This window comes from Lepidochelys kempii, chromosome 19, assembly GCF_965140265.1.
Source record: "Lepidochelys kempii isolate rLepKem1 chromosome 19, rLepKem1.hap2, whole genome shotgun sequence".
Classification (NCBI taxonomy): Eukaryota; Metazoa; Chordata; order Testudines; family Cheloniidae; genus Lepidochelys; species Lepidochelys kempii.
In genome coordinates, this window is record NC_133274.1 from 17999929 (window position 1) to 18022458 (window position 22530).

Sequence of the window (22530 nt, forward strand, 5' to 3'; positions counted from 1 at the left end):
AATACAGAGAAAGAAGAGAGGCCCCTATATGGAGACAGTCATTGGGGATGGGAATATTCAGCAGATTAACTGTGAAAGCCTCTCTTTAGTAGTACTATTTCTCTGATGCCATGTGCTGTAACCGAGAGCAGTGCTCTATGATTCTCTTGGGGGTGCCAGCTGGAGCTGGCATGTGTCACTGATATCTGGTTAGACACTGCTGTTGGCCCCGAAGTTGTGGCTGTTTCCGGATGAGTGCTCAGAGAGCTGTCAGCTTCGTGCAGAATGGAGAGGCTTGGGGTTAGTGTCATCCTGCCTGTAGTGTGGAGATGTTTATTTGGCTGTTTGTGTCTCTAAAGCAGGACCAAAGCTGCTGGCTCTGCTGGTGTGTTGTCCATTAAGTAACATGGGGAATTTCACAGCTCATGTTCTGAGTAGCTGTTGGAGTCCTTGCAGGATGTTCTTGTGCAAACATTGGCTGGGCTGGGCAGGTATCTGTCTTTCTAGTCCCAAACCCTCGCCTAAGCACAGCCTACTGCTCCCTCCCTTTCACCTCTTGTTAGCAGGGGGCCAGCTGGAAAAAAAATTACACTTCCAAGCTCCACCCACAAAATAAGCTCCACCCATGAGAGTTGCCAGCATGATATACAGTTCACAGTAGATTGTGCAGGTGTTCCAGCCATGAGTCTGAGTACTCTCAGAACTCCGCCAGCTTGATGCTCCCTCAGAAGGGTCTGAATATATTTGTGAGCTCTGCTCCTCCTTTGTGGGAGGGGCTGCGGGCAGGGTTTGGCTCCTTGGTCAGGAGTGGGGAGAGTTGTGACCTCTTTCTTAAAGGCCATGGAGCCAAAATGAGCCACTCAAAATAGACTCTGCAGATCTGTACTCTCCCTTTCCATTCTTACATGCTTTCATGAGCAGTGAAACTGTTCACAGGTTGACATTTAAAGTATCGCTGGGATCTGTGGTGACACCTCCCTGAGCTGAACGGGCAGTGCATCCTTTACTGAGCCATTGCATTTGGCTCTCTGCAGCCTGAGGGAGACACTAGTTACACTTGGGTACTTAAGAATGTTGCCTCAAGTAGTGTGAACGTGAGACCCGTCCACAGAGCGAAGCGGAGCCATTCTTGTCAATGCTGGACCTCCCTCGAGGCTGGCTTTTGTTTTACGGTTTAATTTTCATACATAGAAAAACATAAAAAATGACAGCTGAGCAGCCACAACTTAAACTAGCAGCTTCGTCAGTAACTTCCAAGGTATGTGGAACTTGCCCAAACACCTGCAAACTTTAATTAAAATATGGAAGCAGTTATTCCTACCTTGTAAAATTCTAAGCCTTTAAGAAATGGGATGTTCTTCCCCCAAATATTCATAATACCCATGTAAATGGGTGGAACACTTTGCATATTTGATGAATCTGAGACACAGTTCAGCACATGCTTTGAATTTCTAGTCACACTTATGCCTTGGGTGCTCAGGCCTGGCTTGAACAGGACCGTGTCAGGCTTGATCTACCCAAAACAGGGGCAGAGTTACACACCAGTGGAGGGTAGAAAGCAGTGAGCAGGATGGGGTTTGCAAAGGGACCCTGACTTTCGTATCATTGACAGTGCTCATGCACAGTTGCCGGTTAGCGAGCTCTAAGAGGGGAGTGTGTGGCAAAGCACCTCGTGATTTCCAGCAAACAAAAGCATAACAAAATCCATATTGCATGCTCCTTAGCTCAACCAGAAATTGAGCTTGATGCAGGAATTACTGGGTGAAGTTCTTGGAGTACTTGCTCATGTCCATTCCCTGCTAGATGTGTGCACACCATGTGCACAGTTGCCAGAGTTTATTCCCTCAAGGGTATCCATTGGGCCGGCTCTAGACCCTTCTGGAGACCTGCGGTTATGTGCTGGTATAAGGGTGCCGCTGGCCACGCACCCTCTCCCGTTCCTTCTTACCGTCCTTGATGGTTGACCCCTCTTGCTCTGGCAAGGCTTTCTTCCCAATGGTTTTTGGACACTCTTGTTTCTTAGTTATCATAGTTAGTGTAAATAGATAGTTCCTGTCATCGAGGGACTCCTTCACCCCAGGGGCCAGGCATGCCCTGATCCCTGGGCTTCAAGCCTTGCACCTCCTGTGGAAAACATATACCTGTGAGTGACCCCCACTCCAGCTGCTTGAAGTGCTTGGGGGAGACTCACGTGAAGGACAAGTGCCAGATCTGTCAGGACATCAGATCCCGTAGTAAAAAAAAACAGAGACATTAGCTGAAGGCTATCCTCATGGAGGCCGCCCTCAGACGACCTAAGAGCTGAGCCCCTCCAATTTGGAACCAAGCACTTTGGCAAAGCACTTCCCTGGCATCAAGCTCTTCCCTGCACCATTCATTCACCACTCTTCTCTTTGCCCTGTTGGCAGCCCCCCCAGGGTTTTCATGGCAGTAGTAACAGCCTTCCTCAGACGTTGAGGTGTCCAGGTCTACCAGTAACTTGACAACTGGATGATCAAAGGTTGGTCGCAGGTTCAAGTACAGTACAGAACAGCATCAGCATGGTCCGAGACACCTTCTGAGTGCGGGTCTGCTGATAAACGAGCAGAAGTCAACTCTTGTCCCAGTTCAGAAAATAGAATTTATTGGGGCAGTATTTGACTCAACCCAAGGCAGGGCCTTCCTGCCAGAGGCCCGATTCCAGACCATGTTGGACCTGATATCCAATATCAGGGTCTGCCCAATCACAACAGCTCGGATTTGCCTCCAGCTACAGGGGCATATACATGTATTTACATGGCCCAGCGCTCAAGGCTGCTCCTCAAACCCTCCAGATGTATCTAGTGTAAGTTTACTCCTCGAGCAGAGACCACTTGGACTCAGTGCTCATGGTCCCTTCTCTGTTCCTCGCATCCCTGGACGGGTGGAAAGACCAGAGATCGGTAATGATGAGGACCCCTCAGCCCTTGATAGCCTTAGTCTTGGACGTGTAAGACCTAGGGTGGGGATCCCACCTCAACAACCTCGGGACTCAGGGCCTCTGGTCCCAAGAATAACTCTCCCTGCACATAAACATCAGGGAGCTCAGGGTGGTAAGCTTAGCATGCCAAGTGTTCCTCCCCCAGATCTCAGGCAAGATGGTGCAGGTCCTGAAAGACAATACTGCGGCCATGTTTTACATCAACAAGCAGAGAGAGGGGCTCAATCTTTGGCCTTGTGTAAGGAGGCAAGCCATCTGTGGGACTTCTGCATGAAACACTCCATTCATCTTGAGGCGTCAAATCTCCCAGGAGCCCGAACTATACTGGCGGTTCACCTCAGGAGATCCTTTTCCTCTCGCCATGACTGGTCCTTTTACCCGGAGGTCACAGGTTCATCTTCCAAAGGTGCAGTCCTCCTCAGGTGGTCCTTTTCGCTACCAGGCAGAACAGGAAGTGCCATCAGTTTTGTTCACTGTGCAGGCTCAGCCTGGCTCCCTCTCTGACACTTTCGTGCTCCCGTGGACAAATCTCCTATTTTACACCTTTCCCCGATCTCCTTGGTTCACAAGGTCCTCCTAAAAATCAAACAGGATAAGGCAAGAGTTATTCTGATAGCCCCTGCATGGCCACGTCAACACTAGTTTAGCCTGCTTCTGGATCTGTTGGTAGCAACTCCCCTTTCACTCACACTCCATCCGGACCTAATTTCACCAGACAGTGGCCAGTTTCTTCACCCCAACAACGCCTCCCTGCACCTAACTGCATGGCTGAACCCTGAAGAACAGGCTTGCTTGGAACAGATCCAGCAGATCTTGCTAGATAGTAGAAAGCCTTCCACCAGGGCTATCTACTCAGACAAGTAGAAGCACTTCTCTATTTTGGCTTCTCAGCGCACTCTCTATCCCCATCTTGATCTTCCCTGCAGTCTGTCATAGAATAATAGAATTATCAGGGTTGGAAGGGACCTCAGGAGGTCATCTAGTCCAACCCCCTGCTCAAAGCAGGACCGATCCCCGACTAAATCATCCCAGCCAGAGCTTTGTCAAGCCTGACCTTAAAAACTTCTAGGGAAGGAATTCCACCACCTCCCTAGGTAACGCATTCCAGTGTTTCATCACCCTCGTCTTGAAAAAGTTTTTCCTAATATCCAACCTAAATTTCCTCCACTGCAACTTGAGACCATTACTCCTTGTTCTGTCATCTGCTACCACTGAGAACAGTCTAGATCCATCCTCTTTGGAACCCCCTTTCAAGTAGTTGAAAGCAGCTATCAAATCCCCCCTCATTCTTCTCTTCCGCACACTAAACAATCCCAGTTCCCTCAGCCTCTCCTCATAAGTCATGTGTTCCAGTCCCCTAATCATTTTTGTTGCCCTCCGCTGGACTCTTTCCAGTTTTTCCACATCCTTCTTGTAGTGTGGGGCCCAAAACTGGACACAGTACTCCAGATGAGGCCTCACCAATGTCGAATACAGGAGAACGATCGCGTCCCTCGATCTGCTGGCAATGCCCCTACTTATAAGCCCAAAATGCCATTGGCCTTCTTGGCAACAAGGGCACACTGTTGACTTATATCTACTGTCACCCCTAGGTCCTTTTCTGCAGAACTGCTGCCAAGCGATTTGGTCCCTAGTCTGTAGCGGTGCATTGGATTCTTCCGTCCTAAGTGCAGGACTCTGCACTTGTCCTTGTTGAACCTCATCAGATTTCTTTTGTCCCAATCCTCTAATTTGTCTAGGGCCCTCTGGATCCTATCCCAACCCTCCAGTGTATCTACCTCTCCTCCCAGTTTAGTGTCATCTGCAAACTTGCTGAGGGTGCAATCCACACCATCCTCCAGATCATTTATGAAGATATTGAACAAAACCGTCCACAGGACCAACCCTTGGGGCACTCCACTTGATACCAGCTGCCAACTAGACATGGAGCCATTGATCACTACCCGTTGACCCGACAATCTAGCCAGCTTTCTATCCACCTTATAGTCCATTCATCCAGCCCATACTTCTTTAACTTGCTGGCAAGAATACTGTGGGAGACCGTGTCAAAAGCTTTGCTAAAGTCAAGGAACAACACGTCCACTGCTTTCCCTTCATCCACAGAGCCAGTTATCTCGTCATAGAAGGCAATTAGATTAGTCAGGCATGACTTGCCCTTGGTGAATCCATGCTGACTGTTCCTGATCACTTTCCTCTCTTCTAAGTGCTTCAGAATTGATTCCTTGAGGACCTGCTCCATGATATTTCCAGGGACTGAGGTGAGGCTGACTGGCCTGTAGTTCCCAGGATCCTCCTTCCCTTTTTTTAAAGATGGGCACTACATTAGCCTTTTCCCAGTCATCTGGGACCTCCCCCGATCGCCATGAGTTTTCAAAGAAAATGGCCAATGGCTCTGCAATCACATCCGCCAACTCCTTCAGCACTCTCGGATGCAACACATCCGTCCCCGTGGACTTGTGCTCATCCAGCTTTTCTAAATAGTCCCGAACCACTTCTTTCTCCACAGAGGGCTGGTCACCTGCTCCCCATGCTGTGCTGCCCAGTGCAGCAGTCTGGGAGCTGACCTTATTCGTGAAGACAGAGGCAAAAAAAGCACTGAGTAGATCAGCTTTTTCCACATCCTCTGTCACTAGGTTGCCTCCCTCATTCGGTAAGGGGCCCACACTTCCCTTGACTGACTTCTTGTTGCTAACATACCTGAAGAATCCCTTCTTGTTACTCTTAACATCTCTTGCTAGCTGCACCTCCAGGTGTGATTTGGCCTTCCTGATTTCACTCCTGCATGCCCGAGCAATATTTTTATACTCCTCCCTGGTCATTTGTCCAGTCTGCCACTTCTTGTAAGCTTCTTTTTTGTATTTAAGAGCAGCAAGGATTTCACCGTTAAGCCAAGCTGGTCGCCTGCCATATTTACTATTCTTTCTACACATCGGGATGGTTTGTCCCTGTAACCTCAATAAGGATTCTTTAAAATACAGGCAGCTCTCCTGGATTCCTTTCCCCCTCATATTATTCTCCCAGGGGATCTTGCCCATCAGTTCCCTGAGGGAGTCAGTCTGCTTTTCTGAAGTCCAGGGTCTGTATTCTGCTGCTCTCCTTTCTTCCTTGTGTTAGGATCCTGATCTCGACCATTTCATGGTCACTGCCTCCCAGGTTCCCATCCACTTTTGCTTCCCCTACTAATTATTCCCAGTTTTTGAGCAGCGGGTCAAGAAGAGCTCTGCCCCTAGTTGGTTCCTCCAGCACTTGCACCAGGAAATTGTCCCCTACATTTTCCAAAAACTTCCTGGATTGCCTGTGCACCGCTGTATTGCTCTCCCAGCAGATATCCGGGTGATTGAAGTCTCTCATGAGAACCAGGGCCTGCGATCTAGTAGCTTCTGCGAGTTGCCGGAAGAAAGCCTCGTCCACCTCATCCCCCTGGTCTGGTGGTCTGTAGTAGACTCCCACCATGACATCACCCTTGTTGCTCACACTTCTAAACTTAATCCAGAGACTCTCAGGTTTTTCTGCAGTTTCATACTTGAGCTCTGAGCAGTCATGCTGCTCCCTTACATACAGTGCAACTCCCCCACCTTTTCTGCCCTTCCTGTCCTTCCTGAACAGCTTATATCCATCCATGACAGTACTCCAGTCATGTGAGTTATCCCACCAAGTCTCTGTTATTCCAATCACATCATAATTCCTTGACTGTGCCAGGACTTCCAGTTCTCCCTGCTTGTTTCCCAGGCTTCGTGCATTTATATATAGGCACTTGAGGTAACCTGCTGATCGCCCCTCTTTCTCAGTATGAGGCAGGAGCCCTCCCCTCTCACACGCTCCTGCTCGTGCCTCCTCTCGATATCCCACTTCCCCACTTACCTCAGGGCTTTGGTCTCCTTCCCCTGGTGAACCTAGTTTAAAGCCCTCCTCACTAGGTTAACCAGCCTGCTTGCGAAGATGCTCTTCCCTCTCTTCATTAGGTGGAGCCTGTCTCTGCCTAGCACTCCTTCTTTGAACACCATCCCATGGTCAAAGAATCCAAAGCCTTCTCTCTGACACCACCTGTTGTAGCCATTCGTTGACTTCCACAATTTGACAGTCTCTACGTAGGCCTTTTTCTTCCACAGGGAGGATGGACGAGAACACCACTTGCGCCTCCAACTCCTTTATCCTTCTTCCCAGAGCCACGTAGTCTGCAGTGATCCACTCAAGGTCATTCTTGGCAGTATCATTGGTGCCCACGTGAAGAATCAGGAAGGGGTAGCAATCTGAGGGCTTGATGAGTCTTGGCAGCCTCTCCGTCACATCGTGAATCTTAGCTCCTGGCAAGCAGCAGACTTCTCGGTTTTCCCGGTCGGGGCGGCAGATAGACGACTCAGTCCCCCTGAGGAGAGAGTCCCCGACCACCACCACCCGCTTCCTTTTCTTGGGAGCGGTGGTCATGGAAACCCCAACCCTAGGACAGTGCATCTCATGCCTTCAAATCGGTAGAGTCTCTTTCTGCTCCCTTCCCTCAGACGTATCATCTGGTCCACTCTCCGCATTAGTACCTGTGGAGAGAACATGAAAACGGTTACTTACCTGTGTCTGCCCTGCTGGTACATGGACGTTCCCCATTTTTCTTCTGGAGGTCACATGATGCCAAATTTGTTCACCATCCTTCTGTCCCCGATGTGCAGCCTGCTCCTAATCTTCAGAACCTTGTGCCTGTAGAAGCCTATCTTGACATCCGTCCAGGGAATCTTCAGTTTCTCTTATGCAACACAGGGTTGATACCTGTTGCTCCAGACCTTGAACCTTCTCTTCCAGTATGGAGACCAGCTTGTACTTTGTACAGACAAAGTCGCATCTGTCCTGTGGAAGAAAGACAAACATAGCAAATCCAGTGCAGGTCACAACAGCTGAACACCCCCCATCCATATTACCTTCCTTCTACGAGCTTCCTCAGGAGTTGTAGTCATTACTCAGAGAATCCGGCAAGATGTAAGCCTCAGTGGGCTCTCCCCAGGCGAACTCCCAGGCAAACTCCTTTTGTCTGGACTACTTGCTCCAGTTAAAACAGCAGGGCCTGGCCCTTGCATCTATTAAGGTGCATTTAGCAGCCATCTCAGCCTTCCACCCACCAGTGAACAGCAGGTCAATGTTCTTTCATGAGATGACGGTGTGGTTTCTCAAGGGCTGGAGAGGCTCTGTCTTCAGGTCTGCAAGCTGACAGCCTTCCCCTCCTCCCATGGGACTTAAACCTGGTTCTTTCAAGACTCACGGGTCTCCCCTTTGAGCCATTAGCATTGTGCCCCCTGCAACTTCTCTCTGGTTACCTTCCATAACTGTTCTTCAAGATGTGCTGCTCATATCCGTTCCATGTTAGGTGTGTGCCACGTGCACTGTTGCTGGAGAATTTTCCCTCAGTGGTATCTGTCGGGCTCACTCTAGCACCCTCTGGAGTTGCACAGTTATGCGCCAGTATGAGACGCGCCACCGGCCCTGCACCCTCTCAGCTCCTTCTTGCCAGTAACTCCAACAGAGAGGCAGGAGGGTGGGTCCCAGAATGGACATGAGCAACACATCTCAAAGAACAACAACTACGAAAGGTTAAGTAGCTGTTTTTTCTTCTTTGAGTCCTTGCTCATGTCCATGCCGTACAGAAGGTAGCCTTCTTGGTGGCAATCACCTCGGCCAGAAGGGTCTTTGAAATCAAGGCCCTTATGTCAGAACCACCTTACACTGCGTCCTTTAAGGACAAGGTCCAACCGCGCCTCCATCTGGCCTTCGTACCAAAGGTGGTGTCACAATTCCATAACAACCAAGCCATTTCTCTACCAGTCTTCTTCCCGAAACCTCATGAGAACTCTTACGAATGGTGGCTTCACTCATTGGACATTCGGCATGCCCTCGCTTTTTATATTGAGAGGACTAAATGCTTCCCCAAGTCCACGTAACTCTTCGTAGCAATAGCGGAAAGGATGAGAGGTTTTCCTGTGTGAGCCCAGAGGATCTCGTCCTTGCCTGTATTCGGGCCTGCTATGAGCAGGCAAATGTCCTGCCTTTGGCCATTTTGACCACTCACTCCACAAGGCTTTGTCAGCAGCGTTTCTCACACAGGTCCCAGTCCAGGACATATGCAGAGCTGCAATCTCGTCATTGGTGTATACCTTCACATCCCACTATACCATCACTCAACAGCCCCAAGACAACACCAGTTTCAGAAGAGTAGTGTTTCAGTTAGCATGTCCATGAACTCCGAGCCCATCTCTGGGGGGACTGCGTGTGAATCATCTTGCATGGCATGGACGTGAGCAAGCACTCTAAGAATTAGGAACAGTTACTTAACCTTTCGTAGTTGTTGTTCTTTGAGATGTGTTGCTCATGTTCATTCCGTGACCCACCCTCCTGCTTCTGCTTCTCTGTTGGAGTAACTGGCAAGAAGGAGCTGAGAGGGTGCAGAGCCAGTGGCACTCGTCATACTGGCGCATAACCGTGTGACTCCAGAGGGCGCTGGAGCCGGCCTGACAGACACCAGTGAGGGAAAATTCTCCAGCCGCCTTAAAATCTAGGAATCTGAGTGTTCCACTGAATACCTTGTCTCTGTATTAGACACATACTGAATGCTAATCCTTCTGCAATTCCCATGCTTGAGTCTTTGCATCCAGCAAATTCCTAACAGGATTTTCTTTGGAAACAATCTGTCTTTAAGTGCATGGTAAACTTGCTCATCTCCATTGAATATCTCTCTAATCTTTCTTCTGGGCTGGATCACTCCCATACCAGTGGCATGGGACAGGGCCTGCCAGTCATGGGCACTTACAGCAAGAAGGAACCACTAACCCTATTCTTCCTCCAAGAAGAATAATTTTAAAGCCATTTTAGGTAGAGAGAATGTTAAATAAAGATGGTTGAACTGTGTGGACTTCTGGACAGAACCAGTGCCTTACCTGTTCGTTTGATCGGTGGACATACGCCACTGGTTGTCATTAGAAAATCAGTTACCAACGATTATCACATGACGGCATCAGTTTTTCCCTTGCTTAGAGCAGGGATCTCCGTTACGTTAAATGCTGAGTGTTTAACAGCTACTGCTGTGTCTCACGGGAGGAGAATGACAGACAGGGAACGTATTCTGCTCCACTGTACAGCCTGACCCCAAAGATTCTTGTTTTTATTTTATTTAGGCTTGGACAAGGCTGTGGGAAGCTGCTAATTGACAAATGCGGTTTTCTGGTGTTGGTTAAAGTGCCAAGGAGAATTATCTTTAATAGAATCTCTCACAAAGTTTAGCTGAATTTAACAGCAAGGTGAAGCTGCAAATATTGCCAGTGCTACACACCAACTGCATATTCATCATGGATCCCACAGCTGGGAAAAGATGTTTATTCCTTTAGAAGCCGATGGCTTAAGTTTTCTGGCAAGGGTCTTTGCTGCTTCAGCAGGCTGGAAATGCTTCAGCAGATCTATTTTTATGGAATTACTATCTAAATTACCAAGTCAATCAGTAATTCTGGTGTTCATTTGACACTAAATCTGATTTGTTCAGCTTGGGCCCTAAATTTCCCATTTTCAGTGTGCCACAGGTATTTGTTCTGGCAATCTGGCTGCACTGTAGAAATTGTCTATGGGGAAGCTGGAGGTTTTGACAGTTGGGTAGAGGACGGTATGAGCTTTCAGCACTTGGGAAGGCATAGGGAAGTGGTTTATGGCTGTGGGATAAGCACACTTGCTGGATGTTCCAACTAAAATATTCAGCAGTACAATAGTCAATGTTGGCATTTAAACTGTCACAGCTCAATTTTTGGAGTTAACGCTCCTTTAAAGTGAGTGGGATAGTTCATGCCTTTCAGAGCTGTTTCAAGCTGTATCCAAATACTGCTGCATCAGTTACTCTTGGGGCACTTTTGGAAGATTTTCTTTTCAACAGTAAGGGCTTGAAATTTTTTTTTTTAAATTTGATTCTGTGGTAAATTTCACAGCTGCAGAATAGAGGGAGGCTGGCTTAAAATAAAGATGGCAGCAGGTTCTTGATGTGTGAGATCAGACTCTGGGAATTCAATGTTGTCTGAATAGAGGGAAATGGTTAGTTATCTTGCAGGATTCATTACATGTGAAGAAAACTGATCGTTCTTTTGGGAGCCAATAAGCAAGGGAGGTTCAGCTCATGGAGCTTAAGAACACATGGAGTGATCTGAATAACGTAGTTAGATAACGGTCAGTCACTCTGATCATTCATGAATTGAAGAGCTATGTGGATGAGGGCTGTGGTTGCATAATCGGAGCTCCCATGCAAGTGGCAGATGCCTTCCATTCTGACATTTTGCAGCATGGCTAAGTCTGGTACCCTATAAAATATGTAGAGAACTCTCTCCTCCTCTCCTACACAAATCTGATGAACTACTTGTCACTCCAGTATGTAGTGATGTTCCTTAAGGTTCCAGTTAACATAAACTTCACGAAAACTTATGCTCAAATAAATGTGTTAGTCTCTAATGTGCCACAAGTACTCCTGTTCTTACTGCCATGAAAGCAGCTGAGGCCATGGCTATACCAGTCTGTTACAAAAGAGCCTCACCGAAACAGCTATTCCAGTTCCGTGTGCCAATAAATATTAACATTTAACTTGGACATTACTGTATGAGCCCAGAGCAGCCCAAGTCTGTCTGTGGTCTCAATAAGGCCTGGATTGATCACAGGGTTAACAGAACTGCAGTACTACCCCCTGTAGCAGACACCACAGTCATCTGGAAAATAACCAGCTATTTCAGACATTCAGCTTGCATTGCACTTGTGCTATTGTATTTCTTTTCTGTCCAGTCAAGTATTGATTCCATTGCTAATATACGCTTTCAGACATGTGGTAATAAATCTTGATCACCCCACGCCCATTTTCTGTATATCTTCCCACTACATAAATCCCTTATTTTAAAGCTAGATTAGGTTGCTGAGTGACAGTGTACTGACATTTTATCATAGAATATCAGGGTTGGAAGAGACCTCAGGAGGTCATCTAGTCCAACCCCCTGCTCAAAGCAGGACCAGTCCCCAACTAAATCATCCCAGCCAGGGCTTTGTCAAGCCGGGCTTTAAAAATCTCTAAGGATGGAGATTCTACCACCTCCCTAGGTGACCCATTCCAGTGCTTCACCACCCTCCTAGTGAAATAGTTTTTCCTAATATCCAATAGACCTCCCCCACTGCAACTTGAGACCATTGCTCCTTCTTCTGTCATCTGCCACCACTGAGAACAGCTGAGCTCCATCCTCTTTGGAACCCCCCTTCAGGTAGTTGAAGGCTGCTATCAAATCCCCCCTCACTCTTCTCTTCTGTGGACTGACTAATCCCAGTTCCCTCAGCCGCTCCTCCTAAGTCATGTGCCCCAGCCCCCTAATCATTTTCATTGCCCTCTGCTGGACTCTCTCCAATTTGTCCACATCCCTTCTGTAGTGGGTGTAGTAAGAGGCCCTGAAACATAAACCCTTGTATCAGAGGCCTGGTCTGAGGCCTAAAGCCTGAACCAAAGTACTTCCAGGGATTGCTAAGCAAAGCTGGGCTGTGAGCCAGAGGCAGGCCCTAATTGCAGAACTTGGTAAGGAAAGGGCTCCTAGAAAGAATGCCCTAATGATATAAGTAGTAATAAGAGGAACGTTTGCCAAGATGGCACCTGGACATCCCAATACGAGGACACTTCACAGAGATAACAAGGAACAGCCAGGTGCATCCCAAAGACAGGGTCAAAAGGACAGCATAATGGACAGACCTGTTTGTTTGAACCAACATGATCAAAGGGGGAGACAGCACCCTCATGAGTCAAGGGGCTGTACCTCAATATGTCAGTAGAGATGAGTAATCTGTCCTGCAACTGTATAAAAATAGGTCCCGGAGCGCATATCTTTGTCCAGCCGAGGGGACAGTGGAGTGTCCCGCCCCTGACTGAGCTGTGTCCATTGCCAGGGGGCACAAATTCATAGTATGTCCCGTAGAGTCTATAGGAAACTATTACTGTGATTTGTTTGACAATAAACCTGAGCAGGTGCCTTCATACCTTACTAGAGTCTGTGGTCATTGGGGGTTCTCTTGGGATCTGCTGCGTCAGCTATCTGCACAGAGCCAGGGCAGCACACAGAGGGAACACGCACACAGCCGTCTGTTATTGTCAGACAAGAGCAGAGCACCACACCGGTAGCTACCGACAACAGTGGGGGGCCCAAAACTGGATGCTATACTCCAAATGTGGCCTCACCAGCGCCCAGTAGAGGGGAATAATCACTTCCCTCAATCTGCTGGCAGTGCTCTTACTAATGCAGCCCAATATGCCTTTGGCCTCCTTGGCAACAAGGGCACACTGCTGACTCGTATCCAGCTTCTTGTCCACTGTAATCCCCAGGTCCTTTTCTGCAGAACTGTTGCTTAGCCCATCAGTCCCCAGTCTGTAGCAGTGCATGGGATTCTTCCGTCCTAAGTGCAGGACTCTGCACGTGTCCTTGTTGAACCTCATCAGATTTCTTCTGGCCCAATCCTTCAATTTCACATCATTTACAGAGCCAAGCACATAAAAGCAAGGAGATTAAAAGTGAAGTCATCCTAAATCTCATATTATCCACGTACTAAGCACAGTGGGCCCAGTTCAGGGCTAGGTTGTTGTCGTTTGCCCCACTGAAGAGCGATTACAGCGTGGGTCTAAAACGCTCTCAGTCAGCAGTGTAGTGTTTCACGCCCACTTTGTGCTGGTGTAAATGATTCCAGCTGGTGCTGGGTAAATGGAGAGATGGGCAAGCAGCTCAGACTCCCAACGGCCCAGGCCCCAGGTGCAGCAAGTCTCCTTTTCTCACGTAAGCTGCAGGAGGGAGAGCCTGAGTCAGTTGCCCAAGGGCCCAGTGATTCATGGCTGAGATGGGAATGGACCTCAGAGCCTTGCCTGCTATGTCCACTGAGCTAACCTCACCTCTGCCAGGGTCTGGGTGTGGCATCTTGTTTACATGTGGGGGCTGGAATCCCTTCACCCTGCCAGCCTGAGCCCCCACCAGAGAGACACTCGTACAGCAGCACTGCTCTCCTCGGACAGTTGGTGGGAAATAGCCGGGGCTCTGTGACCGACAGCTGCCTCTCCTGTAGTAGTGACCAGTGGGAGCGAGGAGTTGGTCTAGGAGCTGAGGGGGACACTGCTGACTTTTTCACTTCAGGGTCGTAGTTCGTATTCATCCCTCCTCCCAAGTAAACCCCTTGCTATTGTGGCTGGTAGCTGGAGCTTATGGACTCAGTGCAGTGCACACAAGCCTGCCCTGGCCTCCCACAGGCCACTTCTCCTAGGCTCCTCTGCTCCCCCGTGGAGCCTTACCCCTCTCGGCTCTGCCCTTTGTCTAGGTATTGGCCCCTGGTGCTGTAGAGCCTGAGCACCTTCATAAAGCCCAGCCATCTGGCCTGCATTCCCCCATTGAGGCTTGACCCAGGGTGCTCTTCTCTGGTTCATTTGTTGCCGTTGTGTTTGCACCAGCAAGGTCTGGTGTGTCTCTTCTTGGACGTAAATGAGGAGCTCGTCCCCACTCCGGCCTTAGCAGTTTCCCTCAGGCTGTGGTGGGAGGAAGGTTTGAGCCCATAGCCTTAAGGAGGCTTTCTTGTGGCTGGGACACCTTCCTTGAAGCTAAAAGTCTCCAGCCTACATCTAGAATAGCCTGTGTGCCTAGGAGATGCTGGCAACATCTCTGCTCTGGGTGCTGAGGGCTTCAGGCTGGTAAAGCCTGTGAGATAGCTGTTGAAGATGCAGGCTAGGCCACCCCATTCCTGTGTCAAATGCTTGTAACCCTCTAATGGGCAGAGACAGAATATGGGGTGATCAGCCACTTACTGCTCACCTGATCCAAAACTGCATTTCCCCTTGCTGACTAGCATGTTCATCTGGGTTATCACAGGGATCTTACCAAATGCACAGGTCGACAGTTGTAAACAACAGCTTCCAGAGGTGAACTGCCACTCTTCCCACCCACTCCTCTAGAGGTTGAAATCAATATCAGGCTCTCACTTAAGAGGTGAGAAGTCTGGAGCCTGCCCCTGTGAGCAAAGAGTAAAGAGATGGGACTCGGAAATTAGGGGTGTATTGTCATTTCAGTGCCCTCGCACATAGGGAGTCCTCTAGTCTGGGAGATGAAGAGTGGCAGTTCACCTCTGGAAGCTGTTGTTTACAACTGTTGACTTAGACAGACATCACTGCATCAGTTATACTCAGTTCACATGTTGAAGGTTTTCTCCATGACCATGAGGGTAGACATCTGGATGGACATTTACAAAAGCAATTACTAATGTATGTGCCTCCATTTGAAACATCCATTGGTGTCTCAGGTTGGGCTCCCAAAACCTGATGCACCCCAAAATTAGTGGAAATTCCTGAAAATTTGGGCCTTATTTATTTTTTTCACAGATATTTAAATTCTAGAGCAAAATATTAATCTGCTGAGCTGGGTCACTTCACCTCCTGTCCCTATGAGAAGATGAGCAGATGAATGACTAAGGGAGGATAAAGGGGATGCAAAAAAACAAGGAAACTTGAGAAAAGGGCTGAGAGGAAAAAGGGGCTGTCCCCTTTAATAGTAGGCAAGTACCCAAAGGGCTGTTTTTTGATACTGGGGCAGACTGACCTTGCAGCCTGGAGAGCCCTAAGAAGGAAGTGCAAATGGACTGCAGGTGCCAGCTGCAGGCAATTGCGTGTCACTTCATTTAGGTTGGGCAGTACCTTGAGTGGAGCATGCCATCTTATTTGGTCCGGACAGGAGCTAGCACTTCGGGTTGTGAGTAGCAGCCCCAGTCTGTAGGGATCAAGGGTGAAGGCCGCCTCTCGCAGCTGCAATGCATTGGAAAGTTGTGGGCACTGCAAATTTGACTTTTTGCCTGCAAGTACTAGAAGGGGCTTTCGAATACAGCACTGCCTCTGTGACTGTCAGGCGGGTGCTGACCGGCCCTCCTGTTTGGAATGTTCTCTGTGTGTTCTCCATGATAGGCCACCACATACAGTAAAGAAAGGCCAGGACATGATAACAAGGTAACTTATATGAAGAGGTAGGACTAGAGCCTTGCTCCTCAGGGAGTTCAGTGCCAATGAAGTAAATGATTCAATGAAGTAAATGAGTCCTGGGGCCGGTTTTGTTCAATATCTTCATAAATGATCTGGAGGATGGTGTGGATTGCACTCTCAGCAAATTTGCGGATGATACTAAACTGGGAGGAGTGGTAGATACGCTGGAGGGGAGGGATAGGATACAGAAGGACCTAGACAAATTGGAGGATTGGGCCAAAAGAAATCTGATGAGGTTCAATAAGGATAAGTGCAGGGTCCTGCACTTAGGACAGAAGAACCCAATGCACAGCTACAGACTAGGGACCGAATGGCTTGGCAGCAGTTCTGCGGAAAAGGACCTAGGGGTGACAGTGGACGAGAAGCTGGATATGAGTCAGCAGTGTGCCCTTGTTGCCAAGAAGGCCAGTGGCATTTTGGGATGTATAAGTAGGGGCATAGCGAGCAGATCGAGGGACGTGATCGTTCCCCTCTATTCGACATTGGTGAGGCCTCATCTGGAGTACTGTGTCCAGTTTTGGGCCCCACACTTCAAGAAGGATGTGGATAAATTGGAGAGAGTCCAGCGAAGGGCAACAAAAATGATTAGGGGACTGGAACACATGAGTTATGAGGAGAGGCTGAGGGAGCTGGGATTGTTTAGCCTGCAGAAGAGAAGAATGGGGGGATTTGATAACTGCTTTCAACTACCTGAAAGGGGGTTCCAAAGAGGATGGCTCTAGACTGTTCTCAATGGTAGCAGATGACAGAACGAGGAGTAATGGTCTCAAGTTGCAGTGGGGGAGGTTTAGATTGGATATTAGGAAAAACTTTTTCACTAAGAGGGTGGTGAAACACTGGAATGCGTTACCTAGGGAGGTGGTAGAATCTCCTTCCTTAGAGGTTTTTAAGGTCAGGCTTGATAAAGCCCTGGCTGGGATGATTTAACTGGGAATTGGTCCTGCTTTGAGCAGGGGGTTGGACTAGATGACCTTCTGGGGTCCCTTCCAACCCTGATATTCTATGATTCTATGATTTAAAAATATTATGTGAACCAAACTGTACCATAGAATCGCTATGGCTGGTAATTCCATGTTTGAAAATTAAGAATATAGCAGCAGTGTTATACTACTGTCCACCTGACCGGGATGGTGATTGTGACTGTGAAATTCTCAGGGAGATCAGAGAGGCTATAAAAATAAAAATCTCAGTAATAATAATAATTAATAATGGGAGATTTCAACTATCCCCATATTGACTGGTGTGACAAAGTTCCTCCTCTGCCTTGGTGGGTCCTGCGCTTATTGGCGGATTTGTTCACCTCAGAGATTCACGGCAGCCCTCAGTTTGGCCACTTTTGCTAGAGGCTCAAACCTGCTGTTCACTCAGCTAACTTCATCACTGGCCAGCATGGGGAAAGGGAGGAGAACAATCCCCACAGTCTCTGCTGACCCACCTAGTGGGTCAGGGGACAGGCCAGGGACCTTCCCCTCTGGTGGGACCCACAGTCCAGGTCAACTCCTCTTGTCTCAAATCGGGAGTTGAGGGGGATGGGGGGAACCCGGGCCCGCCCTCTACTCCGGGTTCCAGCCCAGGGCCCTGTGGATTGCACCTGTGGAGTGGCTCCTGTAACAGCTGCGTGACAGCTAGAACTCCCTGGACTACTTCCCCATGGTCTCATCCCAACACCTTCTTTATTCTCACCGCAGGACCTTCCTCCTGATGTCTGGTAATGCTTGTACTCCTCAGTCCTCCAGCAGTACGCCTACTCACTCTCGCTTCTTGCACCTCTTGCTCCCAGCTCCTCACACACGTCTCACTAACTGAAGTGAGGTCCTTTTTAAAACCAGGTTCCCTGATTAGCCTGCCTGTCCTAATTGATTCTGGTAGCTTCTTAATTGTTCTTGAACAGCCCATTATCTTACTCAGGGGAAAGGGACCTGCTTAATCTGGGGCTAATATATCTACCTTCTATCACTCTCCTGTATCACCTATCACCGCACTTTCTATCACCGCACTCCTGTCTCTGTTATTTTATTAGTTGTGCCCCGGAATCATTTGGCTTCCGGGTCCTGTGGATCCTCCCCTTAGGCTGGGGATGTGGCGGAGGGGTCCTTTAGCAGTTCCTGGATCCCAATAGGATCACTCTCCTGTAGCCATCTGGCCTGACCCCGTCACACTGGGTACATGTCACCTCAGGACGGGATATAGAAAGAAAGTTTCTTGATACCTTAAATGACTGCTTCTTGGAGCAGCTAGTCCTGAACCCACAAAGAGAGAGGCAATTCTTGATTTAATCCTACATGGAATACAGAATCTGGTCCAAGAGGCGAACATACCTTAACTGCTTGGTATTAATTTAACATCCCTGGGGGGGATACCAAAGTAGCTACCATGGTAGCTTTTAATTTCAGAAAGGGGGACTACACAAAAATGAGTAAGTTAGTTAAACAGAAATTAAAAGGTACAGTGCCAAAAGTAATAGAGGCTCAATTTAGATGTATACCCAAACTAAAAAAAACACAAGTAAGAGGACCAAAAAAGTGCCACCATTGCTAAACAACAAAGTAAAAGAAGTAGTTAGAGGCAAAAAGGCATCCTTTAAAAAGTGGAAGTTAAATCCTATTGAGGAAAATAGGAGCATAAACTCTGGCAAGTGAAGTGTAAAAATGTAATTAGGAAAGCCAAAATAGAATTTGAAGAACAGCTAGCCAAAGACTCAAAAAGTAACAGCAAAAAAAGTTTAAGTATATCAGAAGGAAGAAGCCTGCTAAACAACCAGTGGGGCCACTGGCTGATCAAGATGCTAAAGGAGCACTCAAGGAAGCTAAGGCTATTGCAGAGAAGCTAAATGAATTCTTTGCATCGGTCTTCGCAGTGAGAGAGATTCCCAAACCCGAGCCACTCTTTTTAGGTGACAAATCTGAGGAACTGTCACAGATTGAGGTGTCATTAGAGGAGGTTTTGGAACAAATTGATAAACTAAACATTAATAAGTCACCAGTACCAGATGATATTCACCCAAGAGTTCTGAAGGAACTGAAATGTGATATTGCAGAACTACTAACTGTGGTATGTGAACCTATCATTTAAATCAGTTTCTGAACCAGATGACTGGAGGATAGCTAATGTGATGCCATTTTTTTTTAAAGGCTTCAGAGGCAATCCTGGTAATTACAGACTGGTAAGCCTAACTTCAGCACTGGGCAAATTGGTTGAAACTATAGTAAAGAACAAAATTGTCAGACACATAGATGAACACGATTTGTTGGGGAAGAGTCAGCATGGTTTTTGTAAAGGGAAATCATGCCTCACCATCTACTAGAATTCTTTGAGGGGGGTCAACAAGCATGTGGACAAGGGTGATCCAGTGGATATAGCGTAGTTAGATTTTCAGAAAGCCTGTGACAAGGTCCCTCACCAAAGGCTCTTAAGCAAAATAAGCTGTCGTGGGATAAGAGGGAAGGTCCTCTCCTGGATCATAACTGGTTAAAAGATAGGATACAAGGAGTAGGAATAAATGCTCAATTTTCAGAATGGTGAGAGGTAAATAGCCATATCCCCCAGGGGTCTGTACTGGGACCAGTAGTGTTAAACATATTCATACAAGAACTGGAAAAAGGGGTAAAAAGTGGTTGGGCAAAGTTTGCAGAGGGTACAAAACTACTCAAGATCATTAAATCCAAAGCTGACTGCGAAGAGGTACAAAGGGATCTCCCAAAACTGGGTGACTAGGCAACAAAATGGCAGATGAAATTCAGTGTTGATAAATGCAAAGTAATGCACATTGGAAAACATAATCCCAACTATACATATAAATGGGGTCTACATTAGCTAAATTAAATTAGAGATCTTGGAGTCATTGTGGATAGTTCTCTGAAAACATCCATTCAGTGAGTAGCAGCAGTCAAAAAAGCCAACAGAATGTTCGGAACCATTAGGAGGGGGATGGATAACAAGACAGAATATCATAATGCCTCTGTATAAATCCATGGTACTCCCACATCTTGAACAGTGCATGCAGATGTGGTCGTCCCATCTCAAACAAGATACATTGGAATTGGAAAAGGTTCAGAAAAGGGCAACAGAAAGGATTAGGGGAAAAGAACAACTTTTGTATGAAGAGAGAATAAGAAGACTGAGACTTCATCTTGGAAAAGAGACGACTGGGGGATCTGATAAAGGTCTATAAAATCATGACTGGTGTGAAGAAAGTAAATGAAGTGTTATTTACTCTCTCAACACAAGAACTAGGGGTTACCAAATGAAATGAATAGGCAGCAGGTTTAAAACAAACAGAAAGAAGTATTTCTTCACACAACGCACAGTCAACCTCTGGAACTCTTTGCCAGAGGAAGTTCTGAAGGCTAAGACTATAACAAGGTTAAAAAAGGTTTCAGAGTAACAGCCGTGTTAGTCTGTATTCGCAAAAAGAAAAGGAGTACTTGTGGCACTCTAAGGTGCCACAAGTACTCCTTTTCTTTAAGGTTAAAAAAGGAACTAGATAAATTCATGGAGGATAGGTCCATCAATGGCTATTAGCCAGGATGTGCAGGGATGATGTCCCTAGCCTCTGTTTGCCAGAGGCTGGGAATGGGCAATGGGATAGATCACTTGTTGATTACCTGTTCTGTTAATTTCCTCTGTGATGCCTGGCATTGGCCACCGCTGGAAGACAGGAGACTGGGCTGGATGGACCATTGGTTTGACCCAGTGTGGCTGTTCTCATGTTCTTATGATAATTGAGCAGTCCACCTAACTTAAGGCAGAGTGTCCCATGTTTTAGGAGGAAGGGCTGCCGTATGGCTAAAGCACTGGACTGGAAGTCAGGGGATTTGGGCTCCTACATGAGATGTAGAAAAACCATCTGCACGCTCAGCTCTGAGCTCTCTAATTAGGGCTCAGCGAAGGTTGCTGCTGCCTGGGGATGGCGGCGTTTACGGACAGAAGCCACTCGTATTCGGACCCACAGCTGTGTGCGCGAGTAATTATGTCACTGTGTGTAAACGATGGTCGTCGTCCTCCTTTTGACTGCAGTTGTGATTCCAAAGAGCCCGTTCCCTGTCTCCGAAGGAAGTGCCGAGAAGCCCAGCATGCACGGCAGCCTGAAGACTGCTTTGGGGCTCCAACCTGAGCAAAAGCGTCGCAAGTCGGGCAAGAAGCGCGGCCGGACGCCCAAGGCCTTGATCCATCACCCCATCCCCACCCCTTCCAAGTCGGTGGAGCCTCTGAAATTCCCCAAAAAGAGGGGACCAAAGCCTGGCAGTAAGGTAGGTGACAGGGTATGTGTCTGTGATCACATGTGAATGGGGCGTGTGTGCCTCTGGGGTGGAGAGCCGCTGTGTTTTGTGCAGGGAGCTGGAACAATTTGTACAGTGCGGGTGCTGAGAGCCAGTGAACCAAACTGTAACGCCTGTGTGTGATGGAAACCGCACCCCCAGCACCCTCCGTCCCCTATGCTTTTGTGTGTGTAGGAGGCAAAGTCCAGCCCTAGGACTGACGGGTAATGGGAGCACACCCATGGAGTGTGGGGGCTGGGAGCATCTCCAGACTCCAGCTCCTCAGCCCCGCAGGGCCTGGCAGCACATGTGCTGGGCAGGGGTGTGGAATGGAGGGAGTAACTAGACTCCAGCCTCACGGCCACAGGGATAAGCATATTTACAAGTGTCAGGAAGCATGGCCAAGCAGGGGGTGGGGTCTGAAGAAGGCAGTGGTGGGGGGGTGGGTAGAGCAGGATGGGGGGGGGCGAGGTCTCTTGAGGGCGGTGGCAGAGGTAGGGGGGGACGGGGTCTGATGAGGGCAGTGGAGGGGTAAAGCAGGGCGGGGTCTGAGGAGGTTGGTGGGCAGGGTTTGAGCAGGATGGGGGTGGGGTCTGATGAGGGCGGTGGCCAGGTGGGTAGAGCAGGGTTGGGGGTGGGGTCTGATGTGGGTGGGAGGGTAAAGCAGGATGGGGGCGGGGTCTAATGAGGGCAGAGGGCGGGGCAGGATGGTGAGCTTGTGTAAAAGGAGAACTCTTCCCAATCCCTTTCTGCAGAGGAAACCTCGGACTTTGCTGAATCCAGCCCCCACCTCTCCAACAACGAGCACCCCAGAGCCAGACACAAGCACTGTGCCCCAGGATGCTGCTACTATCCCCAGCTCTGCCATGCAGGCCCCCACAGGTAAGCTGGGGTCACCCCCTCAGTGAAGATGATGCAGTTAAGGAATCTGGGGGAACCCAGAAAATATCAAGTGAAGATGCCACGATTTCCAAATGTGGCAGCAAGTGTGGCCGGTGCAGAAATGAGAGTGGCCTAATGCAGAGAAGAATCAGGCTGGAAAGAGACCCAGAGGCTCCCCAGGGCTTCCCTCATCTCCTCTGCTTCTCAGGACCATGGCTAGAGCTAGGCGATTGCACTGTGTTTTCCTGCCATAAATTATTGCTTAGCGGTACCTAGAGGCATCCCCTGTGGGTTGAACGCTCCTTTTGCTCATAGAGGGATGTCTGCATAGACACTCGAGACCTTTCACTCTGGGCTGAGGTGCACCTTGCAGCCAGGTGCAGAGTGCTCTCTTGGAGCCGTATGGTTGCACACTCATG

General features: G+C 48.4%; 1 protein-coding gene across 6 annotated transcripts in view; it reads left to right on the plus strand.

Moving 5' to 3' along the window:
• Positions 1-22530, plus strand: part of SCMH1 (Scm polycomb group protein homolog 1) — a 121116-nt gene that overhangs the window by 62760 nt on the left and 35826 nt on the right. For all 6 annotated transcript variants that reach the window (XM_073317931.1, XM_073317932.1, XM_073317934.1 and 3 more), the window contains 2 exons: positions 20988-21220; positions 21985-22111. In XM_073317931.1, the coding sequence (XP_073174032.1) occupies positions 20988-21220; positions 21985-22111 (360 nt within the window). The remainder of the gene's footprint in view (positions 1-20987; positions 21221-21984; positions 22112-22530) is intronic.